At 41.5% G+C, this 14,326-nt stretch overlaps 1 protein-coding gene across 1 annotated transcript; it reads left to right on the top strand.

Annotated features, from left to right (window-relative positions):
* The first annotated feature begins 6,720 nt into the window (after nt 1–6,720).
* GJA4 (gap junction protein alpha 4) lies at nt 6,721–13,389 on the top strand. Its single transcript, XM_089478651.1, has 2 exons — nt 6,721–6,918; nt 10,013–13,389. The coding sequence occupies exon 2, from the start codon at nt 10,019–10,021 to the stop codon at nt 11,075–11,077; it is 1,059 nt and encodes a 352-aa protein (XP_089334777.1). The 5' UTR covers nt 6,721–6,918; nt 10,013–10,018; the 3' UTR covers nt 11,078–13,389.
* The last annotated feature ends 937 nt before the right edge of the window (nt 13,390–14,326 follow it).

Here is a 14,326-nt window from a genome sequence, read left to right on the forward strand (position 1 = left end):
TCCATGTCGAAATGGTTTCTTTATGAAAGCTGGTGGATGGGTTGGGCATGGGGCAGATCCATGATAGTCTTGTGCTTCAATGTTTTTAGGAAATGGCAGCAGTGGAATCTTTATTGCATCTACTGTATTCTTTGCAAGTTGTCTTCCCAGATTGCAATCGACAAATGAGTGGAGAAGTTAGACAAATTGGACATTAAGTGTGTGTGTTGCCGCGCCAGATGACTGAAATGATGCAAGTATGAACTCAGGAGAAGGATCTTTATTGTAATACACAAAATGGCTGTTCTCAACTCCAACACGTAAACCAAATTTGACAGAGCCCTTTTGATACCTGAAGTGCATGATCTTAAGGGTTTGTTTCAATTTAATTTATTAAATGTTTGCCCTGCCATTCTCCTGAGATGGAATCCAAGGCGGCTTGCAATCATTTCAAAAAAAATTTAGCGAAAGCATTTTACAAAAGCTAAAAAAGGACTTTGCATTTGAAAAACAGTTAAAAACACATTCCAAAGGATATGCCAACTGAAGACTTTTTGAAAGACTGGAAACCATTTATCGACTTTTTGAGCAATAAGAAACCTAACAGTGTAATAATTTGTGGTTATGGGTTTTAGTCATTGCAGTAGGATTATTCAGTTCGATCTGTAATGGTAGAATACATGACATTATATTACATTCAGTTCAGCAATTATTGCACATGGAGTCTTTGCCAGGTTTTCAAAACAACAAGGAGGGACAGTCCAAATTCAGGATGTGGAGAACTGACAAATCAGGAAGCAGCCAATAAAAAGTTTCTGTCCTTCCTAAATATCAAACAGAAGTATTGGTTTCAGCTCGCCTAGTCCTGGGTTTCTCTGTAAAATTAATGTATTGTCGTCATTCATCTATATTACAATACATACTATTCTAGCTTTATGACGAGTTGTTATTGTTGTATACTATCACATCATTTCTGAATTATGGTGACCCTAAGGTGAATCTACCATGGGGTTTTCTGGGGCTGAGAGTATGTGCCTTACCCAAGCTCACCCAATGGGTTTCCATGGCTGAATAAGGAATTGAATCCTGATCCTGAGAGTCATCGTCCAAGGCTCAAACCACTACACTTTGCTGGGTCCATACCCCAAAATAAAGGATTACTTTATTCATTCTATGCAAAAGGAAATTATTTCCAACCTTCAAACAGGGAACATTTCTTATAAATGACATCTGCCAGTCCTATAAAGGGAAAGCTTTCTAAAAAAAAAAAAAAAAGGATATCTCTTGTAATAAGGGATACTTGCCAGTCCTATAAAGGGCAATTTTTCTATCCCTCCAAAAAAAAAAAAAAGGATATCTCTTGAAATAAGAGATACTTGCCAGTCCTATAAGGGGCAAGCTTTTCATCCCTCCAAAAAAATCGCACATCATAGGAGGTAGATAGCTCTCTTCTCTTCAGGGGTACAGTTGGAATAGTTACTGTTGTGGGTCTCCAGATCCCAGATTCCACAGCACCGTATAAACTTGGGAGTCCAGAAAGATAACTTTTCCCAGTTTTGCTCAGGAGCACTTGGCGCTCCCTACGTTCACAATTACCAGACCGCACCTCATAGTCACATCCTAATTCCCAACCAGCCAGGCAGCCAAGCGTTATTAAATTTTCATTCCACCCAACCAAGCGCCAGCCTGCCCCAGGAAGTCCACAAGGGATGGGCATCAATTATTCACCCACCTCTAATAAATATTACAATAAATAAAAAGAGATGTCAATTTCGTTTACTCTTCAAGCCATCTTCAGCCTCACCTGGAAAGACAGGATTGCCTCCGCCTATTCCTCCCTCCACCCCAAAAGATATCTTTGCTGGATCTGACATCTCATTTGCATGCACCTTTTCTTCTCATCTTTCCTGACATCAGTTATGGAATAGTGTGCTTTTCAGAGGTCCAATTAAACAAGAGGAAACTCTTGTGTCCCTCAAAATGTTACTGAAACCCAACGCTGTTGCATAGGCAACAGTGAGGGATGTTGGGCATTGCAATCCAAGACCATCTGGAGGGACTTTCACTCCTGAAGACTGGGCCAAGACCGTATAGTAGAAAGTGAAAAGAATCGTCACACATACACCCCATTATGTGCCCAAAGCACCAGATTGTCTCAGATTGCATTCTCATTGCAGAAGTAATCCAGTTTGACACCACTTTAACTGACATGGCACCCTGCTATGGAATTCTGAAAAATGTAGGCCCCATTCCCATTTACAGACAAATCTGTGTGTGATCCGAATCAATGGATCAATTTGACAGCAGAGCGTAGTTCCCACTAAATTGGCCCCGGTTGCATTTTGTCCTCCAAAATAATCCACTTGTGGTTTCCATTCACAGATGAATCGATTCAAAATTATTTGGTTCCAGCCGGCCGAAGGGGAAATTTGAATCAATTCTGATCCGCATGTGGGTCACACTTGCGCAGATTCGATTTATCAAAAAAGAAGCTGAAAAAAAATCAGCGTCAAAAAGACGTGGGTTATATGGGTCTAGTGCATGGCCACCTCTTGGAATTGCTTCAGCGATTCAGATTAAGTGGGAACCGGGGTCATTTGAACTGGTCCAAACCGATTCACAATCCGGTTTAAAAGGTAGTGGGAATGAGGCCATAGTTCTGTGAGACGTTTAGCTTTCTCTGAAGGAGAACTCTGATGTCACACAAAAAAACTACAGTGGCCAAAATACTATAGCATTGTGCCATGGCAGTTAAAATGGTGTCAAGATGGATTATTTCTGCAGGGCAGATGCAGCCTCAGATAAATTGCTATCAACCACATAGGAGCCGCATTTGCAATGTATAGACTATAGTTTCCCTGGCAGATTGGAAGCCATCACTTGCTTGCTTGCTTAAAGCCTAACTCTTAAGAAATTTGCTTTGAGTTGCCATCTTTGATCGGAAGCATTTCCTCCCTTATCTCTTTGCGATCATCTCTCCAGCTGCCTTTCCATTGCCTTTTCCCTCCTCTCTTTCGTTCTCCCCTCTTCGAACATACATAAGCCCAATGGGTAGAACAGCTAATTCAGAAGGCAGGCCCAGTGATGTACTTTAGGAGCCCAGTGGCTTAAAATTTTAATGATATCTTATGGGTTTCTCCATATTTAATTCCATCCCGGCCTTTAGCTCCATATATTCTCTTAACTCAGCAAAAGGTTTATTTATGAGACAGAGAGCAAGAGTGAAGGATATCTATTTAAAACCACAAATGCACCAATTTTCTGGAGGGTTTTTTTTAAAAGCAAGAAAAGAAAAGAAAGACGCCAAAGTTCAGAAAGAAAAATTAGCTTTCTCTGGAAGAAAATGCTTATTGTTCCAATGCCATCCAGTGGCCACTGGCATTTTTAAACTTTGCAAGTCCTTCTCCCCATCTCCACAAACAGTACGTTTTCAGGGAGATGAGAATGGGTGCATCTGCACTGCAGAAATAATCCACTTGGATACCACTTTAGCCTCCATGGCTCAGTGCTATGGAATTGTAGGAAACGTAGTTTGTGAGGCATTTAGCCTTCGCTGTCAAAGAACTTGGGTGCCCCAGTAAACTCCAAATCCCAGGATTCCATAGCACTGAGTCATGACAATTAAAATGGAGTATTTGTGCCGGCCAAATGCAGCCCGTGTTTCACAATAATCTCCAACTATACATTAAAAGATTGTATTTTTAATACGTTAATGTTTTGAGTGTTTTAACCGTTTTAACCATGTTTTTAATCGTGTGGATGTTTGGTTCCTTTTTAACTTTTGTAAATTCACATTTTACTTGGATCTTTGTAAAATGATTTCTAAGCCGCCTTGGATCCCATTGTGGATGCATTCGTTCTACTACTCTCTCTGCCAAGGCCCCACTTCTTGCTTTTTTGAATGTCAGGGTGGGAAAACAGCGACATTCTTTTTCTTCCTTTTCTTCCTTACATCCTTTGTTACATGCTCCTAAGTTTTACCCCCAATTTATACACGGGTTATATCAAAATCCATAATTTGGAGCCCAAAACCTGCCCCCGATTTCTACATGAGGTCGACTTATACTTGAATACATATGGTATGTTTCCATTTGTTTGCATTTTCTCTTTCATTCTTTCACAAAGTACAACATTCAGGCATTGTGCATAGAAATTGTTTAATCCATACCTACTTTTCTAAGGCCAGATCTAGATTTCCCCATCGAAATGTCAAGACTCTTGGGGAGAATGGGTACAAAATCAGGTACATAACTCAAGATACGATTCAATTATTCCTTGTTATAATACACATTGTCCACAAGGTAGCAGCATTTCCTTAGATTTAAAATGTTCTGGCTCTTGCCATGTCCTTTTCCACTCCTGTTTCAATGTACAATTTCTGGTGTCATTGCATTCACACTTTAATCCCACACTCAGGCAGGGTTTCTTTTTCATTCAGAGACATATCAGAACCAAAAAAAGCATCCTTCTCTTCTCTTCCTTCCTCTCTTTTTTATTTGCATGACTTTCTTTAGTAGAATTAAAGCTTTGGTGCATCAGGAAAATGACACATTTGCACTATAACATGATAACCGTAAAGATTTTTTAAATCGGAAAGGACAACATTTGCCCTTCAAACTATAGGAGCACCTCAAAGTTGCCCCAGTTTGACAGTTGTTGGGTTTTTTTAGGACCCAGTTGAAATCCAAGGAATTGCTACAAATAGCCCTTCCAAAGAATGGAGCAAGGAGATGTGGAAGTGATAGCAACCCACAAAACCCAAGGGATGTTGTTGAGAATCTTTGCAGTTTGAGGTGAACGCTGCACAAAATTCACGTATGGTATTTTTGAGCAGAAAACCATATTTTGCTCACCGCAAACAGCATGCAGATTTCTGCCCAGAAAGTGTGCTTTCATGTGCAGAATAGGCTGCTTTCTGCACACACACCCTAAAAAAAAAAAACGGGGTGTGAATTTTGCACAGAACAAATCCCAAACTGCAAATAGTCTTTGAAAAACTGTCCCAAAAGGTTTCCTTACAGTAGGAAGAACCTTGCTTCCAGATTAGTTGTTGTGTGCCTTCAAGTCCTTTCCAACTTATGGTGATCCTAAGGTGGACCTATCCTTCAGAGGGGGTTGAAGGAAAAAATGCATTGCTTATTTTCCATACGATAATACTGTTCAGGAGTCAACCCTGTACCATAAACTCTCCCCCTACACAATGCACAACACACACAGACACACACATACACACTCCTGCCACATCTCATCTTCGATTCCCACGGTTCATTAAGTGCCGGCAAATTCCTCTTGTCCAGGATTTCCCTCTTGTTGTTCTTGGCCCGAAAGAGCCGAGCAATAGGCAACAATTGTTATTTCAGTCGCCGTTGTTTTCCTACATTTCCTATTTCCCGGCCTGGGTTGCAATGCTAACAAAGCTTTCCGCCCCCCCGGGAAAAAAATCCTGCCCCATTGTCCCATTTGCAAGGAAAGCAGCAAACTCATCCTGCAAGGCCTCGGCAGTGCTCCTAGCCTTGCTGTTGTTGGGTGCCTTCAAGCCATTTCTATTATTATTATTATTATTATTATTATTATTATTATTATTATTTTAAAAATCACAATCTGAACCATCCATACAAAGTCTCTTAACATTACATTGCCATTTACACAGAACACACAGAAGCAATAAAAAACCATATACATTTAATGTGAAGTCGAAGGCTTTCATGGTCAGCATCCATAGTTTTTTGTGGGTTTTTCGGGCTATGTGGCCATGTTCTAGAAGAGTTTATTCTTGATGTTTCACCAGCATCTGTGGGTGGCATCTTCATAGAAATATGCCAACCACTGATGCCGGCGAAACGTCAGGAATAAACTCTCCTAGAACATGGCCTGAAAAACCCACAAATATCTATGGATGCTGGCCATGAAAGCCTTCGACTTCACATATACACTTACATTTTAATTTCCACCTATGCGAATTGGATGTTTTGAATGACCACGCTAATCATAATTTGGATAAATTAGTAATTAGTTATGCAATATTAATACAAAGTATTACAAAGTAATAAATACAAAGTAATACAAAGACTAAAGCTATGGGATAAATACAGGTGGATAAAGCTGATATCAAGATTATTTGTAGCTTTGAATCCATAGCGGATGGAGCTGTGGAAGTTAAAATGTAGTGGTGGTGGTGGTAGTGGTTTGAGTGTTGGACTCTGGAGACCAGGGTTCAAACCCTGGCTTGGCCATGGAAACCCACTGGGCGACTTTGGGCAAGGCACACTGTCTCAGCCTCAGAGGAAGGCCATGGCAAACCTCCTCTGAAGAAACTTGCCAAGGAGAGGTTTGCTTTAGGGATGCCATAAGTTGGAAACGACTTGAAGGCACACAACAGCAGCAACAACAACAGGTGCCACAGCAAACCACAAAGCCCAGGATGGATGGAGCCATGGCAGTTAAAGCAGCATCAAACGGCGTTATTTCTGCAGTGCAGATGCAGCCACTGTCTCTCTTTCTTGATGCCTCTCTATAAGCCATTTCTCACTCTTTTTATTCAGTTCATGCGCCAGCCAGGAAGCATGTGAGGTCACCCCGGTTTCCCTTCTTTCCACCTGCCTGAGCGGCTGCCCTTGGAGTGCTTTCTTTTTGCCTCCCAAAAATCTTTGCATTTAAGGCAAGCAATTGTGGCTTCTCCACCCCCAATTTCCTGCAACTCCTCCTCTCTGTAACTCTTCCCAGAGTTATTATATTCAACTTTTCCCCCCATGTGCTTCATAACAGAGTCTGCCTGAAGGCCAGCAAGAGCTCACCATGCGCCAACAGTGCGCCTGAACCCTGTCGAAACCTTTTCTCACTTTCCGTGCACAAGTGAAATTTCAGTCTGTTAATTATATTTTTATTTTTAAAAGAAACTACCTTGGATTTCTGCTGAAAAAAACTGCATTTTACTTGCTGGTGAGTACCATGATCTCCAACCAAGTTATTTGCTTTGTTATTAATGAGAGATTCTAGGGTTCGGGGCTGTCTGCCTTTAATTCCTCTTAGCCTGGCATCCTTTATCCTTAATCCCACCTGCATGAATTTGAAGATTAATTTTATATGTGACATTTATATTCCAGATTTTTCCCCTATCAAGGAAACATTTATGGGGGTCTCAAGCAACCTGCCATTTATTTCTGCTTTGCTTGGGCAAAGCCAATGTGAACATCTTCCTTCAGAGCATGCTTCAGGACTTGCTATAGTTTTAAAAGTCAAGTTTCTAGTCCTCATTTTTTAGTAAACAAAGAAATGCATACTCTGTATGGGCTCAGATAGCAACTGAAATCTCTTCCAGTTTTATAAAATGCATATATTTGTATTGGTATTATTTGTTAGCTCATGCTTATTTTAATTGCGGCAAGAAAACTTGGATACATTTTTAAAGAAAAAAGTCATTTAAAGCCGAGTCCACACTAGACAATTATAGCATTTTGAAACTACTTTAACTGCCATTGCTCTCTTCTATGGAACCTTGGGATATATAGTTTTCTGAGTTAACTAAATTAGATTTCTAGGGCAGAGAGATCTAATGCTATACTTCAGGGAAATGCACTATAGCTCTGCAACCAGAAATTTTAAGCATCTCGTGAAATGATATGTTTCAGGATTTCATAGGCTGGAAGTTAAAGTAGTTAAAGGTAGTTAAAGTAGTTAAAGGTAATTAAAGGTAGGCATGGTGGTTAATGTTGGACGAAACTGCTTTAATTCTGCAGTGAGGATACAAACTAACAAAACAAATCAACTTAAGCAGAACCTTTGATGGTAGAATTCAAAGTTATAGCCTTGTTTGTCTGCAGAATCAGTATGTAGAGAGATCTTGTAACACCTTTGAGACTAACTGAAAGAAAGACGTTGGCAGCAGGAGCTTTCCTAGACTTTAGTCTACTTCCATCTGAGGAAGCAGACTGAAGTCTACGAAAGCTCATGCTGCCAACGTCTTTCTTTCAGTTAGTCTCAGAGGTGCTACAAGAACCTCTGATGGTCTCCACAAAGTTCTGGAGCCTGGCATCAAATGCAACATCTCCCATCCAAGAAAGCACAGACTAAACAGGGGTAGGGTTGCCAACTTTTCAACCTGTGGCTGCAACTTTGAGAGCAACCTGATGGGCAATGCAAAACAAGAGTTTGCATTTATCCCCATGCTGTGAAAAACAGGTTGTCGACATAATGCTGTGAATAGAGTCAGAGGAGAGCAAGATGACTTTTTTTGGAGGGGAAATACATTCCTGCTCAGCTGGCAATCCTAAATGCTATTAGTTTCTTGGCGATCCCTGATAGGTTGACTATCCCTGATAGGTTGTCTTGGTGCACCTGCTGCATCAGGTGGAGAAACATCTTCTCAAGCATCTGCCCTACTAGAGGGTTGGCTGGATTCATTTAACTCCTTGGTAGCCCTAGCTCTCTTTCCTCCCCTCCTCTGGTCCTATGAACCAGCAGCTCTTCTGAGCATCTGGTTCACTTTAAGAGTCAGTCAAACCCTGACTGGACATTTTCAGATGGGCTTCCTGATGGTTCGTCTTCATAACCGCAAAAGCATGCAGCAGAGGTGATAGTCCTATACAGGACCCTGTGAGGTTGGAGGAAATTTTTAAAGGTGAGTATGCACAGCTGTTGCTCTTAGCTGCACTGAACTACATGCTTAATCTCCTTTTCTCTGTCCTTCACAACATTTCCCATCACCTGTTTTTCACTTTACAGGATCTGTAATCTCTAGTACCTGCCTCTGGTCTCTGGCATGGCTTCCCTAGAGATCCATATGTTCTCTTTCTTATATCAGAGCTTAAGACAATTACTTTTGGGGCTACAACACAAGGCTACACCGATTGTGGCATTCTGGAGGCTACGGGGAAGAAATAGCTTTCCCGGCTTTTGCATAATATGGGTATTTAAATGCTAGGCTAAGACCTCCCAGCAGACTTTTACTCTTTGATATATATTTTTATCATAAGCTCTGTTTGTGTTTTTGCTGGCCTTTCAACATCTTGGCATTTTAAGCATTTTAATATTCAAACGGGTTGCCCTTTTGTTGTTTGCTTTGGGTTTTTATCATTGTATCCTAGGGCTGGTTCACTTTAAGAGCCAGATAAGTGGTACTGTATATATATATATATATATATATATCTGATAATTTTAAAAAAGAAAGAAAGAAATAGGCTAAATTGCCTTTAAAAAAATCTTTACTTTGTAGAGTAGGTTAGAGTATGTCAAAGTATGTGTTCATGAAAAAATCAAGAGCAGATCTATTATTATATTTAATAATAGTAATATTACAGGTTGAGTCTCCCTTATCCTGAATCCTGAAATCCAAACTACTCCAAAGACCAAATCTTTTTTTCATGAGCGGCTGAGATAGCGAAACCTCTGCTTTCTCATGGTTCAGCGTACTCTGTTTATTGCACAACATTATTAAAAATATTGTATAAAACTACTTTCAGGTTATGCATGTAAGCTGTATCAGAAATATAAATGAATTTTGTGTTTAGATTTGGGTTTCCACCTCCAAAGTATGTCACTATGTATCCATATGCAAATACAGGTATTCTGAAATCCCAAAGAATCCAAAATCCAAAACACTTCTGGTCCCAATCACTTTGGATAAGGAAGATTCAACCTCTATTAATAGTAGTAGTTTTAGTGTTAATATTACTAGTATTATTACCCTGCCTTTGCCTCCGTTTCTCTGCAAGAGAGCTCCAGTAACGCAACAAAGGGGATTTCATAGGATGGAACCATGACATTTAAAGTGGTGTTGAACTGCATTAATTCTAATTTGGCAGCAGACTAAATTCTAATTTCCTGGGTAATATTTTGTCATTTAGTCTGTTGATTCTCTTTAGAGAATTGGGTTGGGAACTTCTAAATGTTGTTGAACTACAACTCCCATCAACCCAAGCCAACTGAACATCTGAATGGCCACATATTCCTGTTGTAAGTGAAACCTCAGCTGAGGAGGAACCATCATGAAAGGCGACAGTTTCAAAGTTGACTCATCTTTTTCTGCTTTTCCTAGCACAAGATGGGCGACTGGGGCTTCCTGGAGAAGTTGCTGGATCAGGTCCAGGAGCATTCGACAGTCATCGGCAAGATCTGGTTGACTGTCCTCTTCATCTTCCGTATCTTGATCCTGGGCCTTGCTGGGGAGTCCGTATGGGGCGATGAACAATCTGACTTTGTTTGTAACACCAAGCAGCCCGGCTGCACCAACGTCTGCTACGACAATGCCTTCCCCATCTCCCACGTCCGTTACTGGGTGTTGCAGTTCCTCTTTGTCAGCACGCCCACCTTGGTCTACCTGGGGCATGTCATCTACCTCCACCGGCGAGAGGAGAAGTTGAAGGAACGGGAGAGCGAGCTCCGGGCTCTCCAGTCCAAGGATTATAATGTGACAGCCACACTGATGGCAGTGGAAAAGAAGATGGCCAAGATCTACATGGCAGAGGATGGGCGGCTCAAAATCCGTGGGCCTCTGATGTGGACCTACATCATTAGTGTGGTGTTCAAGTCCATCTTTGAGGCTGGCTTCATTCTTGGACAGTGGTACCTGTACGGGTTTGTCATGAGGCCCCTCTATGTCTGTGAAGGGTCCCCCTGCCCACACAAGGTAGACTGCTTTATGTCCCGCCCCACTGAAAAGACCATCTTCATCCTCTTTATGCTGGTGGTGAGCTTGATCTCACTTGTCCTCAATGTTCTAGAGCTCTTCCACCTCTGTTGCAAGGGCCTCCTCCACAGCGTAAAGGAAATTGACTGCTGCTCTCCTTCGTCTGCTCCCCCTCTGCCTTGTGATGGCAGCAACTTCCCCAGTAAACTTTGCGAAATGTCTGCAGGGCCTTATCCAGACAAATCCTACTTCTACCTCCCAATGGCCGAGAGGCCTTCCTCGCACTATCAGGCTTACAACAAGCTTTCCAATGAGCAGAACTGGGCCAACTTCAACACTGAAGAAACCTTGGCCTTACGAGACCAGAATAAGCCCCCTGATGTCTTCGTGGCAGAAGCCCCAAAGACCCATCTCTCTCAGGAAAGGCAGTCTAGCCGGCCTAGCAGCAGTGCTTCCAAAAAACAGTATGTCTAGTGAAAAGAAATTAAATATCAAAGGAAGGTGATGTCTTCCTTGACAGTCATGGAAGGTTATGAAGCCAAACCTCTTTAGCAATGGGTTGCTTCAGTCTGGTTCATTCCTCTTTAAGAGGTCATGTCTTGATGTTGTTGTCAGGTGCTATGTTCTGTCTCCTACGTTATCTTGCCATGGCTTCCACGGGGACACTGACCGAATTGGCCAGTTATGCCAGTTAATATGCCAGTTATGGAAAATGAGACATGGAACAACCTTTTCCATTCCAACAAAATGGCCAGATCACCTAGGTGGGATGCTACATGGTGACTCTTGGAAAGTTATTGTTGTTTGGTGTCTTTTGTCTGTACTCTAGATGTTCAGGTGGCAGCAAATGGCTGGTCAAAGGGGGGTATGAGACCTCTTGACATGCTGACAATGTGTAGAAGATGGCTTCAGTTCTTACAAGGCAACTTGCAAGCTTGTGGGAAAGCAGAGAACGAAAATACACTCAAGCGGAGACAAAAGAGATTTCTGGTGTAACTTCTATTTATGGATGCCATGTCAATGACTCAAGGGCATACATCTCTCCCTCGCCCGGGCTGCCTTTTCTCTTCTGGTCCAAGCAGCTTAGAAATATACAGGAAGTCCAAGCAGTTTAGGAATATTAGACCGTAAGAATATATTGGACTGGAAGGGGGGGAAAGTAATCTAAAAACAGCTTTCCTGTTTTGGGCCAGCAGTTGAGGGAACATTGACTGCTGTAGAAATGAGCTTATCCAGAGCTCACCTCATTAAAATACAGAACAAAGTCCCCTTGATATGGCTCAAATCCTTTGAGTCATTTCTGAAATGTCTCCTTGGAGATCGGTCCTGCTTAGTATGTGTGCTATGATGGGGTCGTAAGCATGGCTGTTGTTGGTTTTGGGGTCTTCACTATATGGTTAAGTTATCTTCCTTGTAACACATTCACGGTTGGGGAACATCCAACACTTGATTTGAAAAATGCTCTTTTTTCCTTCAGCACTGTAGGGTTTTATTTAGAAATGCACAGGGCAAATCCTTAGCCATCCCTCCTCAGCCTATGTGCCTGTATTACCTCTTCTCTGTCTGGCCCAGTGACATCAGATCGGGGGTCTCAGATCCATAAGTACAACTCTGGCCATCCAGAGATTGTTGGCCTGCACATCCATAATCCCTAACCATAGGCTGTGCTGGCTAGGGCTGCTAGGACATACAGTCCAGCATCATCTGAAACAGGCTTTCTCAACCTTTGCTCCTCCACCTCTTTTGTACTTCATGTCTCAGATGCTTCCACCTTCATGGCTAATGATTGGTTCTGGGAGTTGAAGTCCAAAACATCTGGAAGACCAAAGGTTGAGAACTGCTGATCTAGAAGGTCACAAGTTGCTCACCCCTGCCATAGACACACATACATAGTGTTTGAAAATCCATTGGAACTTCATCCTGGTTGTCCTTTCAAGCATCTGTCATCCAAAGCAGGGCTGTTGGGGTGCATACGTATGTCCATATACACACCTTTACCCCTACATTTCCATGCGTCTCGCTCCTGATATAGAGAGGACAACTACTGGCTCAGCTAAAAGCTGCAATACATAACTATCCCATAAGACACAATGTAATGCATGTTAGAAAGAAATGTTTTTATATATAAACCTTTGTACTGGCCAGTCTCTGTCCTGGGGGACTTAGAGTTTGTGTTCTTCCTTATGTTAATTTATTGTAATATATGTGTATAGTCTTCAAACAGAAGCTAGTCCTTCCAGATCCTTTCAACAAAGAGTGTGTTAAAATAGTGATATTTCCTCACTGGCAACGAAAAGATAATGTGAGAACCAGTCCACTGGATACCAAGAGCGTGTCGGGTGCCTTTTTCTGTTTGTTTCTGAGATAAATTGGAGCAGGGTGTTTTTGCCTGAAAAGGTTCTTATCTTCAGCAGCACAGTGGAAACCCTCTCGTCTTGGGGGAGCTTTTGACTGATATAAAACCAAGCTCTTTTTCCCTTTTATGTCGCCTCCAAAATCCACGATCAAGAGGAAACTCGGGGAGGAAGAAAATTATTTTTCTACAGTGCCATTTCTCTATCTCTGGTGTCATCCAGTGCGATGACAAAGCTGTGAAAAGGAGATCTTTGCATGCCATGCTTTCTGGCTCTTTTGAGGGGGACCAACATAGTGTGGACAGCTTGCTTCCCCATTGACAGTTCAGCCAAAATGCATCAATGCCGAGGAGTGAGTCACGGTTTTGGGGAAGAGAGCTGATCATCTTAGATCTGAATTTCCTTTTTCAGAATAAAACTGCAACAATGGTCGCTTGCATGTGCAGAGTGCCTTTGTATCACACTTGTCTTTGTTCTGTCCTCATTCAATCTTTCTTTTCCCCTTTCTTAAACTACAGGTTGAGTCTCCCTTATCTGGAATTCTGAAATCTGAAATAACTTCAAAAACCAAAACATGGGGGGCTGAGTTAGAGAAATCTTTGCTTTGTGATGGTTCGGTATAAATAAATGTTGTTTCGTGCCCAAGATTATTTTAAAATACTGTGTAAAGCTCTCCGCCTCAGGGGAATGCAATGGTAAACCACAACTGAACAAATCTTGCCAAGAAAACCCCATAATAGGTTCACTTTAGCATTGCTGTAAATCGGAAATTACAAAAAGGAAGGCACACAACAGCAATAAAAATAAAATTACTATAAGGCTGTGTGCATAAGAAACATACATGAATTTTGCATTTAAACTTGGGTCCAAACACCAAGAACTCTCATTATGTACATATATGCAAATATAGGTAGTCCAAAATCCAAGAAAATCCCAAATACTTCTAGGCCCAAATATTTTGGATAAGGGAGACTCAACCGGTATTATATCCCATGCGATCTCAGTACAATGTACAGTAGGACCTTGTTATCCACTGGGGTTTGGTTCCAGGATCCCCCATGGATAACAAAATCTGTGGACGCTTGACTCCCATTGAATAGAATGGCAGAGCAAAACGGTATCCCTTATATAAAATGGAAAATCAAGGTTTGCTATTTGGAATCTATACCTTTTTGGAATCTATACCAGGAATTCATACTCTTTTTGAATATTTTCAAGCTGTGGATGCTTGAATCCGTGGATAAAAAAACTGTGTATAAGGAGGGCTGACTGTACAAATAAAATCAATTCACCAGTTTGAAACAGCAAAAAAAAAATTGACATTTGATATTGCAGTTACAGATCTGTAAGTGCTCTGCATTCAGTAAGA

The sequence above is a fragment of the Sceloporus occidentalis genome, unplaced genomic scaffold (assembly GCF_023333645.1).
Source record: "Sceloporus occidentalis isolate IW3139 unplaced genomic scaffold, rSceOcc1.0.p SCAF_13, whole genome shotgun sequence".
In the NCBI taxonomy this organism is placed as follows: domain Eukaryota; kingdom Metazoa; phylum Chordata; class Lepidosauria; order Squamata; family Phrynosomatidae; genus Sceloporus; species Sceloporus occidentalis.

What these genes read in the sequence shown, in the direction of transcription:
- GJA4 (XM_089478651.1), top strand. Translation starts at nt 10,019, where the DNA reads ATGGGCGACTGGGGCTTCCTGGAGAAGTTGCTGGATCAGGTCCAGGAG.